Genomic DNA, 18,226 nt, shown 5'->3' with positions numbered 1-18,226 from the left:
ATGGCAGTTTCATTTCCCGACGGTAGATCTTCACTAATTGTGAGCTGGGATCAACATCCTCACATTGATTATGTGGAAGACATCCTGGAAGATCACTTTCAGAACCAGGCCCATCGTCTTCACACCAAATGTGAACTGCGGAAACTTAGCACTCGGGAAGTTCTCGTTACCCTGACCAAGACAACCACAGAAGGTCAATATTAATCTTGACATATTGAGTTATACTATTTCATCACTTTGCTGAATTTATTATGTCCATTATTTTTAAATTAATCTACTTGCAACAGAATGAAAAATTATGGCTTTTACCACTGACAATAACTCTGACAAAACAGTTAGGATGACGTTATAGTTCTTGCAAGACATAACTCAGAACTAAAGTGATAGTCTACTTTTGATGATTTTTCATGAAAATACACTTTTGTATTGTAGCAGTTCCTCAATTAATACAAATAATAGCATGATAATAGATTTTCTCTTCTGTCTAGTGTTAAGAAATATTGCTGCAACTACACGTGTTCCATATAAAAATGAAGAAATTACATTCAAGATCAAAATCCTAGCTAAAGAAATCTTTATGGAATCGAAGAGTTGGGATAAAATCACACAAAAGGTAATGCCTACTTTGAAATGAAATCATGTTATAATTTCTAGATGCTTTTATTTAGAAAATACCTTTGAAGATAAATTAATATCTGGGTAATGAGAGGCATATGGAGACAGTGGTGAGTTCAAAGCGAGTATGTTCCCATTTAAAAAAGAGAAGACTGCTAAATGTAGCCACTTTTCCCCAACAACCACTGGTTGTTAAGGAGCATTCAGTGTAGGAATAATTTTTAAATGGAAATTTATGACAACAGGTTGGATCTCAATACTGCAGAAACCAAGATGAGTATAGAACTTGACAGAGCAATAACAAGGAAAATAGGAAAGGAGGGGCCATGAAAATATTATTAGCAAATAAAATCAGGAAAAACTCCAAAGAAGGGTCTCCATCCGAAACATCACCCATTCCTTTTCTCCAGAGATGCTGCCTGACCTGCTGAGTTACTCCAGCATTTTGTGTCTACCTGTCCAAACTAGGTAATAATGACAAGAGATCAAAAGAAACAGTAGTGCAATTGAGGCACAAATTGGTACCACCTTTGTGGAGGCAAACTAATACCGATCTTGTCAAAAGAGGGTATAATCAAACTATTATGGATAATGAATATGAAATATTAGGTATGATAAAGGGGGCAAGGATAGAACATAGAACACTACCTGAACAGACCTTTCAGCCTACAATGTCTGTGCCGAACATGATGCCAACACCATATCTTCTTGGCCTATCCAAAAGTATAGTGAAAAAATTGTGCCCAAGGATGCTAAGAGAAGTAAAGAAGGAAAAAGTGATCTCTGCCCATCTCTGGATGCAAGCATGCTAAAATGAAAGAATGTTGCTAAAAAAAAAATAATTGAGAGGGCAAAGATTTCTTCTATAAGGAGAAGGGTTAAAATCATAAAGCTATGTAGCATAGAAACAGGATCTTCGGCCCACCTTGTCCATGCCAACCAGGTTGGCGTTTTGGGTTAGTTTCATTTATCTGAATTTGGCCCATATCCCTCTAAATCTTTCCTATCAATATATCCATATATAGGCACTAGGCCTATATTTGCTGGAGTTTAGAAGAATGAGGGGGTACCTCATTGAAATGTACAGAACAGTGAAAGGCTTGGATAGAGTGGATGTTGAAAGGATGTTCCCATGAGTGGAGAGTCTCGGGATAGAGATCATAGCCTCAGAATTAAAGGACATTCTTTTAAGAAGGAGATGAGGAGGAATTTATTTAGTCAGAAGGTGGTAAATCTGTGGAATTCTTTGCCCCTGAAGGCTGTGGAGGCAAAGTCAGTGGATACATTTAAGGCAGAGATAGATAGAATCTTGATTAGTTGGAGTGTCGGAGGTTATGGGGCGAAGGCAGGAGAATGGGGTTTGGAAGGAGAGATAGATCAGCCATGATTGAATGGTGGAGTAGACTTGATGGGCCGAATGACCCAATTCTACTTCTATCACTTACGGTCTGTCCAAATATATTTTAAAATTTGTAATTTTAAGTGTTTTTCCAGCTTCATTTGGCAGCTCTTTCCAAATACAGACCACCCTCTAAATGAAAAAGTGTCCACTGAACTTCCTGAGTCTGATGAAGGCTCTCGACCCGAAACGTCACCCATTCCTTCTCTCCAAAGATGCTGCCTGTCCCGCTGAGTTGCTCCAGCATTTTGTGTCTATCTTCCTTTTCTCTCCCCTCTCACGTTAAGTATATGCCATCTAAATTTAGAATCCTCTATCCTGGGGGAAAAGACTGCAAGCATCCACTTTATCCAGGCCCCTCTTGATTTTGTATACCTCATTTGTCAGCCAAAAAAAGAAAGAAGTCCCAGCCTCTCCCCATCTTGATACGGCCAGATCAAGTCTTCATGTTTCAATAATATCCTGCTGAATCTCTTCCACATCCTTTCCAACTGAAAGATAACCTTCCCATAACTGAGCGACCAGAACTGCACACAGTACTCCAAATGTGGACTCGCCAACAACTTGTACAGCTGTATTGTGATATCTCAACTTTTATACTCTGTACTCTTCCTAATGAAGGGGAGTATGCAAAGCACCTTCTTCAGCACCCCGAGTTGCCACTTTCGGGGAACCATGCACCTGTACTCCCAGATCTCTCTATTCTACGACACTCTCTTGGGTTCCACTATTTAACGTGCAAATCCTGTCCTTGTTAAACATAGCAATAGTCACATTTGTCAGAGTTAAATCTCATTTGACAATACCTCATCCACCTTCCCCACTGATCTAGATCCTGGTGTGAATTTAGATGCCCTTCCTCACTGTCCTCTGCACCACAATTTTTGGTGTAATCTACAGATTTACCTACATTCTTACACAGACCATCCATGTAGGTAACAAACAACAGTGGACCCAGCCCCATCTCCTGTGGTTCACCGCTGGTCACAGGCCTCTAAGCAGAGAAACAACCCTCCCTAACTATGCTTTTCACTCCCTGCGTTTCTAGAGGGGATGCAATTGACTGGCTCACCATGGACTGACTTAAAAATTTGTCAAAAGCTAATAGTTTGCATAAAACCCTTGTCAGACATTGGTGGGTAGATATTTCCTGTGCCAGCTACTAAGGTGGACACCTTGGACATGTGGTGGGAATATTGACCAGTGGCAGTACTACTGCTGCCAACCAGCAGAGGGCCTTTGTGCAGGCACAGGCCAGTACTCCAGTAGTATAAGAAAATAACTGCAGATGCTGGTACAAATCGATTTATTCACAAAATGCTGGAGTAACTCAGCAGGTCAGGCAGCATCTCGGGAGAGAAGGAATGGGTGACGTTTCGGGTCGAGACCCTTCTTCAGTACTCCAACTGGAGTAAATATCTCCTCCCCACTGCCTCTCTCATTACCTGTTGCTGAAATTGGGCTTGATTTGGACACCTTCCAGAGATAATGATTCCCAGCTTCGTAAAATACATTTGCATGAGGTGGATACATAATGTCTCTGATAGTTATTGCTCCATTAATAAGATCGAAGTTTATGAAATACCGAATGTTGATACCTATCCCGTGTTTTTTTATTGATGTTACTTTATGTTTATTATTCTAAGTGTTTCTCATTCCAATTTTTATTGTTAGATTCCTGGGGTCGATGACACAGCGAGTACTAGTAAGTAATTCCCAGTTCAAGAGAATTTAGGAATACTCTTCTGTTTTCTAATTCCGAAGGTAATTCTAACACAGTGGGAGTGCGATAATGGATTAAAATGATAGGCAACCGAAGGTTCAATGTTATCTTTGCTGCCTGAATGGGGAAGCACTGCAAAGCAGTCAGCCAGTCTGAATTAGGTTCCCCTGATAATAATAATAATAATAATAATAATATTCATTTATTGTCATTGCAACGAGTACAACGAAATTAAAAAATAGCCAATCCTGACGGTGCGTACAAACATATATGCAATAAATGCAAAAACAAATAAATACATAAATACAATTAAATACAATTATATGACCGATTTTTTAACGGTGTTGCCTAGTGCAAGGTAGTGTTCAGTTCTCGTATGGCCCTGGGGTAAAAACTGTTCTTAAGTCTGTTTGTTCGGGATTTGATCGACCTGAAACGTCGACCAGAGGGCAGATGAACAAACAGACGGTGGCTGGGGTGGGATGGATCTTTTATTATTTTGCCTGCTCTACTGAGGCAGCGTAGGCTGAACAGGTGCTCCAGGGAGGGCAGTGAGCAGCCGATGATTTTCTGGGCCGTCGTGATGACCCTCTGAAGGGCCTTCCTGTCCTTTTCTGAGCAGCTGGCATACCATGTGGTTATACAGTATGCCAGCACACTCTCGATGGAGCAGCGATAGAAGGACATGAGCTTCTCCTGCAGGTTGGTTTTTCTGAGGATCCTCAGGAAGTGGAGTCTCTGCTGTGCCTTCTTTACTGTGGTGATGGTGTTGGTAGACCAGGTGAGATCCTCTGCGATGTGCGTACCCAGGAACCTGAAAGCTGGTACCCTTTCCACACAGACCCCATTGATGTAGAGTGGGTCGTAATCTCCACTGGTTTTTCTAAAGTCAATTATAAGTTCCTTTGTTTTGGAGTTCAGGACCAGAGGTAGAGGAGACTGCATTGTGAGCATGACATTCCTCGTGTTGACAATACAGAAGATGAGTTGAAAATGCCTACGTTTCAAGAGGGAAAAATAAGTTACTAAAAGCGATCGGGAATTTGCAAATTGCAGCGTCCTTCTCCACACTTGCAGGGGTCTTCCCCCATTTTGAGTTACCGATGGGGTTCCAGCAGCATAGCAAAATCTGGAATCTTCATCGATGGTCCTTTCATTTGACATTTCAATCAGGGGTGTAATGCTGAGGCTTTATAAGGCACTGATCACACCGCATTTGGAGTATTGTGAGCAGTTTTGGACCACGTATCTGAGGAAGGATGTGGTGGCGTTGAAGAGGGTCCAGAAGAGGTTTACGAGATGAGCTTTTGACGGCACTGCGCCTGTACTCACTGGAGTTTAGAAGGATGAGGGGGGGACCTCATTGAAACTTACTGAGTAGTGAAAGGCCTGGATAGAGTGAATGTGGAGAGGATGTTTCCATGGGTGGGAGAGTCTAGGACCAGAGCCTACAACCTCAGAATAAAATGATTTACCTTTAGAAAGGAGATGAGAAGGAATTTATTTAATCAGAGCGTGATGAATCTGTGGAATCCATTGCCACAGACGGCTTTGTCGGCCAAGTCGATGGATATTTTTAAGGCAGAGATTGACAAATTCTTGATTAGTAAGGGTGTCAAAGGGTGTCAGGGGTTTTGGGGCAAAGACAAGAGAATGGGGTTGTCCGCTATCATTAAGAGCTCTATCTAACTCTTGAAAGCATCCAGGGAATTGGTCTCCACTGCCTTCTGAGGCAGAGAGTTCCACAGCTTCACAACTCACTGAGTAAAAAGGTTTTTCCTCATCTCTGTTCTAAATGGCCTCCCCCTTATTCTTAAACTGTGGCCCCTGGTTCGGGACTCCCCCAACATTGGGAACATGTTTCCTGCCTATAGCATGTCCAATCCCTTAATAATTTTATGTTTCAATAAGATCCCCTCTCATCCTTCTAAATTCCAGGGTATACAAGCCCAGTCGCTCCAGTCTTTCAACATACAACAGTCCCGCCATTCTGAGAATTAACCTCGTGAACCTACGCTGCACTCCCTCAATAGTAAGAATGTCCTTCCTCAAATTTGGAGACCAAAACTGCACACAATACTCCAGGTGTGATCTCACTAGGGCCCTGTACAACTGCAGAAGGACCTCTTTGCTCCTATACTCAACTCCTCTTGTTATGAAGGCCAACATTCCATTAGCTTTCTTCACTGCCTGCTCTACCTGCATGCTTACTTTCAGTGACTGATGAACTAGGACACCCAGATCTCGTTGTACTTCAATTTGTCAACCCCTCCCCCCCACTATTTAGTTTAAACCCACACGTGTAGCACTAGCAAACCTGCCTGCCAGAACGTTGGTCCCCCTCCAGTTAAGGTATAACTCGTCCCTTTTGTACAGGTCACCCCAACCCCAGAAGAGATCCCAATGGTCTATAAATCTAAATCCTTGCTCCCTGCACCAGCCCCTCAGCCATACATTCAGATCCCCTATCTCCCTGTTCCTGCCCTCACCAGCACGAGGTACAGAAAGCAATCCAGAGATAACCACTCTAGAAGTCCTGCTTTTCAGTCTTCTTCCTATCTCTTTAAACTCACGTTGCAGAACCTCCTTCCTCTTCCTCCCGACGTCGTTTGTGCCCACGTGCACAACTACTTCTGGCTGTTCGCTTTCCCTCTCGAGGATGTTCTGAAGTTGGACCGTGACATCTTGAACCCTGGCACCAGAGAGGCAACAGACCATCCTCGACTCTCGCCTGCCACCACAGGATCTCCTGTCCGCACCTCGGACAATGGAGTCACCCACCACTATGGCTCTGTCCGTCGTCGGTCTCACCAGTTGAGTCTCATCATTAGTAATGGAGCCATCAACCTGTCCGCCGTTCGGACTGGAAGCATCTTCTGCTCCAACAGCTCCCAAGAGGGTGTACCTGTTTTCATTAGGCACAGCCACCGGGGTCTCCTGCACTCCACTTGTACTCCCCTTTCTCACAGTCACCCACCTTCACTTTTCCTGTATCCTTGGAATGATAACCTCACTGTAGGTCCTGTCCAGGAAACACTCATTTTCCCAGATGGCCCTGAGGTCTTCCAGCTGCTTCTCCTGTTCCCAAACACGTTCATTCAGAAGCTGCACCTGGACACAATTCCTGCAGGTATAGTTTCCAGAAGCTCCAGCGGTGTCACTGCCTTCCCACATCCTGCAGGAAACACACTGCACCAACATGCCTGCCATTTCTGGGAGTCACCTTCTTTTGTAACAAACTTTCCAGCCAATGAACTCTTTACTCTGTTTTCAAACCCTGCTTTTCCGAGCTCCATTCAAGTACAGCACTTGAACCTGGGTCTTGGCGCTCTTTTTAAACTGCCTTTACCTGTGAGTCACCTTCTTTTGTAACAAACTTTCTAGCCAATGAACTCTTTACACCGTCTTCAAACGTTAGAAATTTAGAAAATATTCACCAACCAACTGTTTTTTCACCTTGCTTATTAACATCAATGCTAAGATATTCTAACTTGCAGCTGCTTTATTGGCTATTCACTGTTAAGTTGCAGTTTTGTTTCTATGTGCTTTCACAGTCAGTGATGAAAATGAACCTCTTGTGTTTCTGGAAGAGGACCAGATGTTAGACGATGAATTAGAAACTGACAACTTGGGACAGCAAGGTAAAGTTAAGATTTCAGCTCAATTGCCTCCAAGATTTTGCATATTTCCTTAAAAATTATAAAATGTTATAGGTAATTGTTGGTCCCAACGTTCTTGGCCCAGAAAAAGAATAGGACATGGAACCTTTTAGTTCCTGTAGGTTAGTGCAGTGATACCTATAATAATAAGCTGAAATGAACAGTAGGTGTCAATCCTATGATGATCAGATAATAAAGTGAGAGGAAAGACTAATACTTACCATTAGCCGTTAAACTTTGATGGCAAAAAGCTGTATTGTTGTCATTTAAAACTAATTAGAAACAAAATAGATTTTTCAGCTTGGATAACATCTGAGGATTTTGGAAGAAAAGGACATATCTTTATGAGCTTCTTACCCATATAACTAGACATATGACAATAAAATCCCCTTAACTCTTGACACTTGCATCCTTGACTAATCCTTCAACTAAAAAGATGGCCACGTCCGACAGAGATATTTCAGCACAGCGACCTAGTCTGATTTCAGTTGTAGTAAAGAAGCTCAAAGTGATCATAAAGTTAAACTATTGCAGGACATACGCATTGAATGGGAGAGGTCTGGGGAGTGCTGTTGAACAGGGAGACCTTGGGTACAAGTGTATAGTTTCCTGAAAGTGGGACTACAGCTTAGCAAGATGATAAGGAAGGCATAAGGCATGGTTGCGTTTATTGGCCAAGGCATTGAGAATATCGTATTACAGTTCTATAAAATGTTGCTCAGGCCACAATTGGGAGCATTGTGTGTAGTTCTGAAATTGTTTTTTTTGTCATGTGTACTGAGACACAGTTACCACACTCCAGAAAGAATTTGATTAAAAGATTCACAAGCTTGTACCCTGTTTTGGACAGTTTGAGTTATCAGGAGAGATTGGGTAGGCTGGATCTGTTTTCGCCAGAGCAAAGGAAGTTGAGAGGTGATATGATAGAGGCATACACAATTATGAGGTGTCCTAAAGGATAGGTAGCCAGTGTCTGTTTTACATGCAATGATGTCTAAAACTAGAGGGCATATAGTTAATGTGAGAGGGATGTGATTTAGAGGGGAACATTTTTCACACAAATGGTAGTATTATTTGCGAAATGAGCTGCCAGAGGAGGTGGTAGAAGAGGATCAATCAGAACGTTTAAGAGGCAGCTAATTAGGTTGTTGAAGGAGCAGAGCATTGAGGGATATGGAATTAATGCAGGCAAGTGGGATTAATAATGATAGGCATGATGTTCAGAATAGATGTAGTGGGCTGAAGGGCCTGTTTATATGCTGTTTCTATGCCTCTATATGATCACCTGAGCAGAGATGAAGTTGTCAGAAATGCCCAACCCATCTATCGGGAAAAGAAGACGGTGTCTTATTAAGTTGATTAAATGAGTCGAAATATGGCGAAAAGTACTAAGATTTAGTTACATGTTCGCAGATGGGGAGATTATTTTCATCCATGGGTTTGAATCTTGGAGAATAGATGAGAGAAACACAAAATAAGAAGTAATTTGATGTTTATGAAGTGATTGAAAGACTACTTTGTGTGTATTCTGTATAATTATTTCAGGAGGGATTGGGGAATCATTTTTGTATCTATGCAAGACTGCCTTTCCTCTTCCAACTAATGGTTGACCTTGGGAACAGACTTTTTTGTTTTTAGTTTTAGAGATACAGCCTGGAAATAGACTCTTCGGTCCACTGAGTCCATGCTGACCATCAATCACCCGTTCACATTAGTTCTATGTTTTCGCACTTTCACATCCACTCCCTACAAACTAGCCTTAATTTACAGTGTCCAATTAACCTAAAAACCTGTTTGTCTTTGGGATGTGGGAAGAAACTAGAGCACCCGGAGGAAATCCACGCAGTCACAGGGAGAATGCACAAACTCCACACAGACAGCACCCAAGGACAGGAGGATCAAACTCGGGTTTATGGCACTGTGAGGCAGCAGCTTTCCATGCTGTGTCTCTGTGCCGCCTAAATCTCTATAGAGTTTGTTGGATGATTTACCATATACTTTCAAAAGCGAGCTGCGTCTGTGATTAGTTGGGAAGATGATTGCATCGCACATGATGAATCATGGCTGATGTTTGGAGTGCACTTTCCAGATTTATTTTCCTCTCACTGGACTAAAGTGTTTTTTCTGATTTATCTTTTGGCTATTTCTAGGACACTACAAAAAACCTAAAGAGTTAGAAATACTATGACTTGATGCCTAAAATAGTACATCTGTGTAGAACAGGTTAGATGGAAAGCTGCTAATTCCAGGAAGGTTGGTTTTAATTACTGTTTTCTTAGTAGGTGAACACGGCATTAAAGACGTGAGGCAGCAAGAAATGTGCATCGAGATTCCACTTGAAAATTATTTTGTCAAGTTTGTTGAAGATAATAGATCCCTGTTATGTGAAATCATTAAATTGAAATTTGACTGTAATGCTGCAATCTGTACAAATGAAAACCTACAGCCAGCAAGTAGGAAAGAATCAGCTGCTACATTTTCAATTCCTATTGACAAATCATTGTCTATAATGACTTCCTTGCCTACTGGAGTCAGATATCTGAAGGTCCTGCCAGAAGGGTTTTGTATTTGTGTCTGCTTGGATGACCTAATACAACATGAAGTAGATGCAATAGTGAATAGTACCAATGAATATTTGAAGCCTCATCATGGAGTTTCCCATGCTCTGTCAAAGCAAGCTGGCCAGGAATATGAAGCTGAATGTGAAAACATTGTCCAATCGCATGGTGCAGTACCAGTAGGTACTGCAGTTGTCACAGGAGCTGGAAAACTTCCATGTAAAAAGGTTATTCATGCCGTGGGACCTGTTTGGAATGTGCATCCAAATGAAGAAAGTGACCGTCTGCTTATTTATTCCATCAGAAACAGCCTTGTGCTAGCAAATGAGTTAGGAATGACTTCAATTGCCATTCCTGCAGTGAGTGCTGAACATAATTTCCCATTGCAAAGATGTGCAGAGTTGATAGTAAATACAGTTAAATCTTTTTATGCAATGTGGCAAAGCACAGACTCTTTGAAACAGGTCAGTTTTGTGAACTCTAATGAGGCAATAACTATAGCAATGGAAAGTGCATGTAACAGTATATTTGGACATACAGACCAAAAACGTTTGCTCAGCATGGCTTATGTTCCAAACTGCATACGTGATATATTTGAAATCCAGCATCTTCATTTGGAAATCAAGAGAGAAAATATAGAAGAACAGAACGTATGTCCCGTTTAAATTCATTTATTTAAAAATGTTTAAGCCATAAAGATATCTTGATATAATCTACTGATTTATTACAATAGAATAAAGCAACCCTGTTGTTATTGAAAAGATTTTAAAGATTTGCACTAGTTATCCTATTTCAGGATATTGTTGACCGTATCGCCTCTATAGGATATCAACTGACATGTCTAGCAAAGAAACACTCAAACTAAGGTTTGTACAACTTCACCTTTGTTATTACTCAGGTTACTTAGACATATTACCATGTTACTTAACCCAATTAATTTGCAATAACTCCACATTTGATTCAATATTGTAACATCCCTCATTATTCTAGAGCTATACAAGCTATGACATGGACTTAAATACTATCCGTGCAAGGTGAACTGACAAGGCTCACTCCGATGAGGGTTTACAATCTTCTCTAAGTTCCAAACCCAGGGTATTCCTCCTGCAATGGTCATTCCTGATTTATTGTCCTTGATAGCCCCATTTTATACTGTTTCTTCTGAGCTAGAGGTTCGTTAATGCTCAAGACTCTCGGGATTCATTCATTCTGGAATTGGGTAAATGGGACACAACTGTTCCATCCTCCTTAAACATCCTTAATTTAGCAAACTGGTCCTTTATTGCATTTGGCTTAGGTAGGCAAGACAGCTCTCTGGTTCCATTTCCTCTTTACACCAGGCTAGATGGTTCATGTAAAAGTTTCATTTTCCCAGAATTCATATCAAGTTGACCTTTCTCCCCATCTTGCTTAAAGATGTTTAGCTCTTAGCCGTACAGTTACAACGTATATCTGTTTGGCTTCAGAAGGATTTTGGATAATAAATTGTTGCCATTAAATACACATAGGAATAGATTAAATCCACATAGTATATCCTGTTTTGGGGAATGCTGATCAGATCCAGATTTTGCTAATGGTAATGCTTCTCGACCAGAAAGTGGCAACTCGCATTGGGAGAGTGGTAAAAAGAGCATATGAAAGTGGCAACTCGAGTTGGTAGAGTGGTAAAAAGAGCATATGGTATGTTTGCTCTTAGTCAGGGCATTGAGTATAAGAATCAGGAAGTTGTGACACAGCTTTATAGGACTTTGATTCGGCCGCATTTGGAGTATTGTGTGCAGTTAAAAATATAATGTGAAGGCTTTGGAGAGGATGTCAATGGGGTTTATCAGAATGCTGCCTATTTAGAGGGTATTTGCCATAAGCAGAGGTTGCACAATCTTGGATTGTTTTCTTTTCTAGAGCATTGGAGGCTGAGGGGAGACATGATAGGACATGGATCATGTGTGCAGGCAGAGAATATTAGTTTATCTTAGCATCATGTTCAGCACAGACATTATAGGCTGAAGGGCCTACTCCACTGCTGGACTTTTCATTGTTCTATATAGAGTATTGAAAGTCATAGATAGAGTGGACAATCCAAACCTCTTCCCAGGGTCAAAGACTACAGAGCATAGCTTTAAGGTGAGAGGGGCAGACTTTAAAGGAGATGTGCAGGGTAAATACTTTACACAGCATGGTTGGTAGCTGGTACCTGTTGCCATGGGTGGTGGTGGAAGCAGATGTTATAATGGCATTTAAGAGGCTTTTGGCTAGGCATCTGGATATGCATGGACTGGAGGGTAATGCAAACAGAGATGATTAGTTTAAATTGGCATCATTATGGGCTGAAGGGCCTGTTGCTGTGCTGCAATATTCTATGTTCTATGAGGCATTCTGTATAAGAGTTAGGAAATCACATGGCAGTTTTATTATACCTTGGATAGGCTGCATTTGGAATGTTATATGCAGTTCTGCTTCCCACAGTACAGCAAGGATGTAGAAGCTTTGCAAGAGTCGAGAATGGAGAGTTGAGAGAGATTTCCTTAACAACAGGTATGCCCCTTAGGATACTGTTAGGGGCGATGTCCGGAGAAGGGAAGGTGACAGCAGATCTGTTGCATCGAGCCTAGCTATGAGGCACCATAGGGAAAGACGAGGTCAGGCATAAGGATAGGAGAGTCATTAATTACGGGACGGAACAGAGATTCTATGGCAGCAAATGTGACTCCAGGATGGTGTGTTGCCTCCCTTGTGCCAGGGACCAGGATGCCTCCATGCTGCTGCGAAACATTCTTGAGGAGGAGGGGAAGTAGCCAGAAGCCATTGTGCACATTGGCACAAATGACATGGGTAGGGAAAGGGGTGAGAGCCTGCAAAGTGAATTTAGGGAGTTATGCAGAAGATTAAAAAGCAGGGCCCCTGAGGGTATGATTATTCGGATTACTCCCAGTGCCATGTGCTAGTGAGGGTATGAATAGAAGGATAGGACAGATCAATACGTGGGTCAGGTGTAGGGGGCAAGGATTCAGATTGTTAGACCATTGGGATCTCCTCTGGGGCAAAGATGATCTGTATGTGGGATGGGTTCCATTCGAACTGGAACCCATCCTTGCAGGGAGGTTAACCAGTGCTACTCAGGAGGGTTTAAACTAGAGAGGCAGAGGGTGGGAGCCAGACTACTAGGGCAGAAATTGGAAGGAGTGATAGGGAGGTATAGATTTGCTGGTCCGAACCTCGAAGGTAAGACAGGCAGGGAGACTGAAAGGAATATGATGACGCTGAAGCATGTTTATTTCAATATGCGGAGTCTTGTGGAGAAAACAGATTAATTTAGAGCCTGGATGGTAGCTTGGGACTACGGTGTTGTGACCATTGCAGAAATGTGGATGTGAGAGGGATGTGACAGGCAGCTCCATGTTCCAGGGTTTTGATGTTTCAGACATGATCAAGAGGGAGGCAAAAAAGGTGGAGAAGTTATGCTACAAATGAAGACTGCTACAGTGGCACTCAGAGAGGTAATTCGGCAGGGTTCGTTCAGGGAGGCAATTTGGGTCGAGCCTAGAAATAAGAAAATTGCAAGCACTATTATGGGATTGTACTATAGGCCCAGCAAATGGAAACGGGAGACCGAGAAACAGATAAGTAGACAGATTACCGAAGGAAGCCAGAACAGCAGGGTTATCTTAATGGGTAACTTTATCTTCCCCATTATTGACTGGGATTTGTTCAGTGCCAAAAGCTTAGACAAGGCAGAATTATGAGGGGTATCCAAGAGGTATACTTTCCTGAAGCAGTTTGTGGATAGCCCACCCCGAGAAGAGAAAATACTGGACCTTGTCTTGGGAAATGAGCCTGGCCAGATGACTGGTGTTTCAGTGGAAGAACATTTTGATGATAGTGATCACAACACTTTAAGTTTTCCCTTCTCGTTTCCCTTCCATCATCGCCTATATATCTCGTTTCCCTTTACATCATCGCCTTTATCTCTCATTTCCCTTTCCCGTGACTTTTAGTCTGGAGAAGGGTCTTGACCCGAAACGTCACACATTCCTTCTCTCCAGAGATGCTGCCTGTCCCGCTGAGTTACTCCAGCTTTTTATGTCCATCTTTGGTTTAAACCAGCATCTGCAGTGCTTTCCTACACACTTTAAGGTTTAAGACAGATTTGAATAGGGAGCCAGCTGGAACTTGCAGGAAGATACCACATTGGAACAAACCACAAACCTTTTAGGCAGGACTTGGGGCGGATACATTGCGATCAGTCGTTATTGGGTAAGTCCATATCTGACATGTGGGACTTGTTTAAAGGACAGTTTATCAAAGTTTCCGTACCAGCTTGTTCCAGTAAGGCAGATGTCAAAGTAAGGGAACCTTGGATGACCAAAAAGGTTGTAAAGTTAGTCAGAAAGAAAAAGGAAGATCATGTAAGTTTTAAGAGGGTGGAATCAGACAGGGGCTTTGAGGAATATAAAGAAAGGAGGAAAGAACTCAAGCGGGCGACTGGAAGGGCCAAAAGGCGCCACAAAATCGCTTTTTCCTTATTCTGAGTCAGATTAAGGAAAATCACAAAGCATTTTATACCTATGTTAAAAAACAAGAGGGTGGTAACCAGGGTGAAGGCTCAAAGATAAAGGAGAAAATTTATGCTTGGAGCCTGGGAATGCATGTGAGACACTTATTGGCGTCTCGTCGACCATCTTAACTATTCAATCACTCCACCCACGATGCACAGTGACAGCAATGTGTACTATCTACAAAATGCATTGTAGATACTCGCCCAGGGACTAAGGCAGCACCTCCCAAAACTGTGACCTTTATCATCAAGTAGCACGAGAGCAGCAGATGCATCCTCCAAGTCAGATATTATTGTGACATTGAAATATATATATATTTATTTTTTTGTCATTGCTGGATCTATGATTTACATTTTTTTTTAAATACATTGGAAACACTGTTTTGACAAGTAACAGCATCAGAGCAGTTGTGACAGAGATGGACAAACTTATGGGGTGACATCCTTATAGGAAGCCGGTTAGAAGATGCAGTTAGATGTGAGAATCCATGGTGCATACAGATTGCTAGTCTATCCTGAAAAGAATGTTTTAAAGAAAAGAAGGGAGAGTTGGAAAAGGACCAGATATCATCTCAATCAGTCAGTGGAAACTGGGTGCAAGCATGATGAAATGTTCTTGTGCAAGAGCAAGATGCATCGTTGATACAATGTTTAATGTACTATGAGAATAATTGAAGGAAAAGGTTACCATATTTACTTGGAGAAGGTAAATGGGGAAGTTGCTCTGTGTGGATTGTACAGTTAAGTTTCTGGTCAAATGTGATCCCAGAGATGATGTCAATGGAATTAACAATGATGATGTCATGAAATATGAAGAAGAGTGGGTCACATTGTCTCATGGACATGGCCAATGCCTGGCATTGTGTGGTACAACTGGTACTTGTCACCTATCAGCCAACGCCTAAATGTTGTACAGGTCTTACTGTATGAGAGCCGGTACTATGTTTTCAAAGGAGTTGTGAGTGGAACTATGCATTTGTTTTGATGAACAACCCCACTTTGTTAATGAAAATGCAAAGTAGCAGAAGATGGTTTTGCCTTTCATAACAACTTGGACAATTCTTTGAGGTGCTCCTGTGGTGGTGTCATGGGTTTGGAATGTGTGTACTCTCACCGCTACAACCATCTTGCTTTGTTCTTGATGTGATGCCAGCTAATGAAAAACTTTCCCCTTCATTTCTGCTGGTTTTAATTTCATAAGGAATTACTGATCACAAACCTGATCATATGGTGCCTTGATGTCAAGGGGAGTCAGCTTTTGCCTTTCTGTTTTGGATTAAAGTGGTAATGAGGTTACAGAGCCATAGTATTCTGCACATTAGGGTACCGGTTAATGGTGAATAGGTATCACTTTAATGATAGATGGTCAGCTGCTGCCTGATTGGGCCCCAAGGACAGGTGCCCATTGTGTTGTACAGGCAATTATGAAGGCATGTCTAACTGTCAATAAGAATAAGGGGGGGGAGGGGGAATATTACATGAAGCTTGAGTAAATTACATACAGATTCTGTGTCTCGGCCCCTTTGGCGCGATTTCCAGGTGCAATTGAATTTGGGTACGAAGTTCCAGTCTTTTTATTAAAGTTTTGTGAATATGTAAGGGAATTTAATCTGCTTAGTGTCAACAAACAAGAAACAACTTATTGGATATTTTGCCTCAAAACAGACTGATGCGATTGTGAATGCAATATCAAGGGATCTAAATCTGGATACGATCAGACTATCAAGAGCTATTGGAAGAAAAGCTGGTCCAGAACTTCAAAAGGAGCTTCGTAGAATTACAAAGAAGGAATTAATGCCTTTAGGTGACGTGTTAAAAACATCAGGATTTCTTTTGAATTGCAAATATGTGTATCATGCAGCATTTTCTCCTGATTCAAACACTGAATCAGAAAAGGTAAACACACGTGTTCATAATATATTTTATCTATAAATTTATCATGTTATTTAATATAGTTATACTGAGATACTTTTTTTCTCTAAAGTTTTTGAGGATGGTTATTTGTAAATGTTTGGAGCTTGCAAAAGAAGATGGTATTAATTCAATTGCATTTCCTGCAACAAACGATACAGAATTATCACTCCACCCAAAAAAGATGGCAAAAATTTTCACTGAAGAAATGATGAATTTCATTGAATGGAACTTACAAAGCCAGCTTGCTACTGTTTATTTTGTGCTTAATCCAGAAGAAACAGAAATATATGAGGTAATGGAGAATTAAACCAATCTAATGATATGTTTCACTTTGATAATTGATAACTCTCATACTACATGACTCAAGGTAAGTTATTTAATGCCATATAATTACGGGAAAACAGTGTGCTGAAATTGGTACTGGTTAGTTCTTGTCACATGTACTGAAATATTTTGAAATGTTTTTTTGTGCTCTCCAGACAAATAATACTATACATGAGTATAATCAAGTACCATAGGTAGTGCAAAGTAAAAAATAAGAGTGTAATTCTGTTTATAATCCATCCAGCAGTACACATACTGTATTCAGCGAAGTATTCAGCGAAGTGGTCACCAAGTCTACGTAGTATCTTGTCGCTGTAAAGGAGGCCACATCGGGAACACCAAATGCATTTTACCGAGAGCTTAGTCCACCATGGGCTGCCGGATCTTCCAGTTGCTAACTATTTTAACTCCCCCTTACCATTCCCGCACTGACCTTTTGTCTTAGGCCTCCAATGTCAGTGTGAGGCCACATGCAAACTGGTGGCACAACACCTCATTATCTGCTTAGGCAGCTTACAACCTAACAGTATGAACATTAAAGTCTCCAATTTTAGGTAACTAACGTGCAAACAACCCTTTTACATCTCCTTCCCTTTTTCCCCCTCTGTGCCCCATCTGGACTCAAACCCATTTCTCACCTTTCCCCTCGCCTTCCACCTATATTCCTTCCTCTGGTTTCGCAATTTGCACCTCATCTATCCTTATCTCACATTTTTCTCGTTTTGTCTCTGGCCTTTATCCAACCACCAGCCTATGAAACCCCATCTCCCTCACTAGATTTACCTATCACTCACCAGGCTTTGTCCTGCCCCTTCTCTCTTCCAGCTTTTTCTACCCCACCCAGGACCCATCTGTCTGAAGAAGGGTCCTGATCAGGGTTCTTTTTACCCCTGCCTTCCATCTCATTAAGCTCAACATTCAATCAATCATTCTCTGTAATTTCCTCAAATTCAGCATGATGCCATCATCAGAGATCTCTTGCTATTCCCACCCCGATCAGCATTTTGAGACAACCAGTCCTTTTTACGTTCCCTGGATCATTCCTTTGCCACAATGCTTTTTTGTGTTGTCTCCAACTACTTCCACTTTCACATTTAGCAACAAAGTTAGAAGTCATTGAGGATATATGTAAACTGCAGAAGAAAGGGGGTTAATGGTGGAAGAGGAATTCTTTTTGCAGATTTTTTAATATGCAAAAAAAGATGAGCTCATTTTGCAGCAAATCACATAATGCATTAATACACGGTGTTATCTTTACTGTTGCAACACCATTTCATATTGGCTTTGGTAAATCAGCATTGCCGTCACCAATGTTACATGTCACAAGCTGTCATTCTACATTTTTCCGGTATGTGGTTAACAAATACATTACTCGATTTACCTGACAATCTAGTTAACAATAAAATTGTGTACAGACAATTTGCACTATGCCAAACTAATTGTGATGTGGAGTTAACTTTCATTGCCCTGGTGATTCTT

The 18,226-nt window shown here is 41.4% G+C and overlaps 1 protein-coding gene across 1 annotated transcript in view; it reads left to right on the top strand.

Moving 5' to 3' along the window:
* LOC144596146 (protein mono-ADP-ribosyltransferase PARP9-like) overlaps positions 1–18,226 on the top strand; it is a 42,764-nt gene continuing 24,538 nt past the window's right edge. The window contains exons 1-7 of the mRNA XM_078404322.1: positions 1–193; positions 489–613; positions 3,689–3,719; positions 7,292–7,378; positions 9,679–10,604; positions 16,175–16,405; positions 16,494–16,715. Coding sequence (XP_078260448.1) covers positions 1–193; positions 489–613; positions 3,689–3,719; positions 7,292–7,378; positions 9,679–10,604; positions 16,175–16,405; positions 16,494–16,715 — 1,815 coding nt within the window. The remainder of the gene's footprint in view (positions 194–488; positions 614–3,688; positions 3,720–7,291; positions 7,379–9,678; positions 10,605–16,174; positions 16,406–16,493; positions 16,716–18,226) is intronic.

This window comes from Rhinoraja longicauda, chromosome 8 (assembly GCF_053455715.1).
Source record: "Rhinoraja longicauda isolate Sanriku21f chromosome 8, sRhiLon1.1, whole genome shotgun sequence".
Taxonomy (NCBI): domain Eukaryota; kingdom Metazoa; phylum Chordata; class Chondrichthyes; order Rajiformes; family Arhynchobatidae; genus Rhinoraja; species Rhinoraja longicauda.
This window is presented reverse-complemented; position numbering and strand designations above follow the sequence as displayed.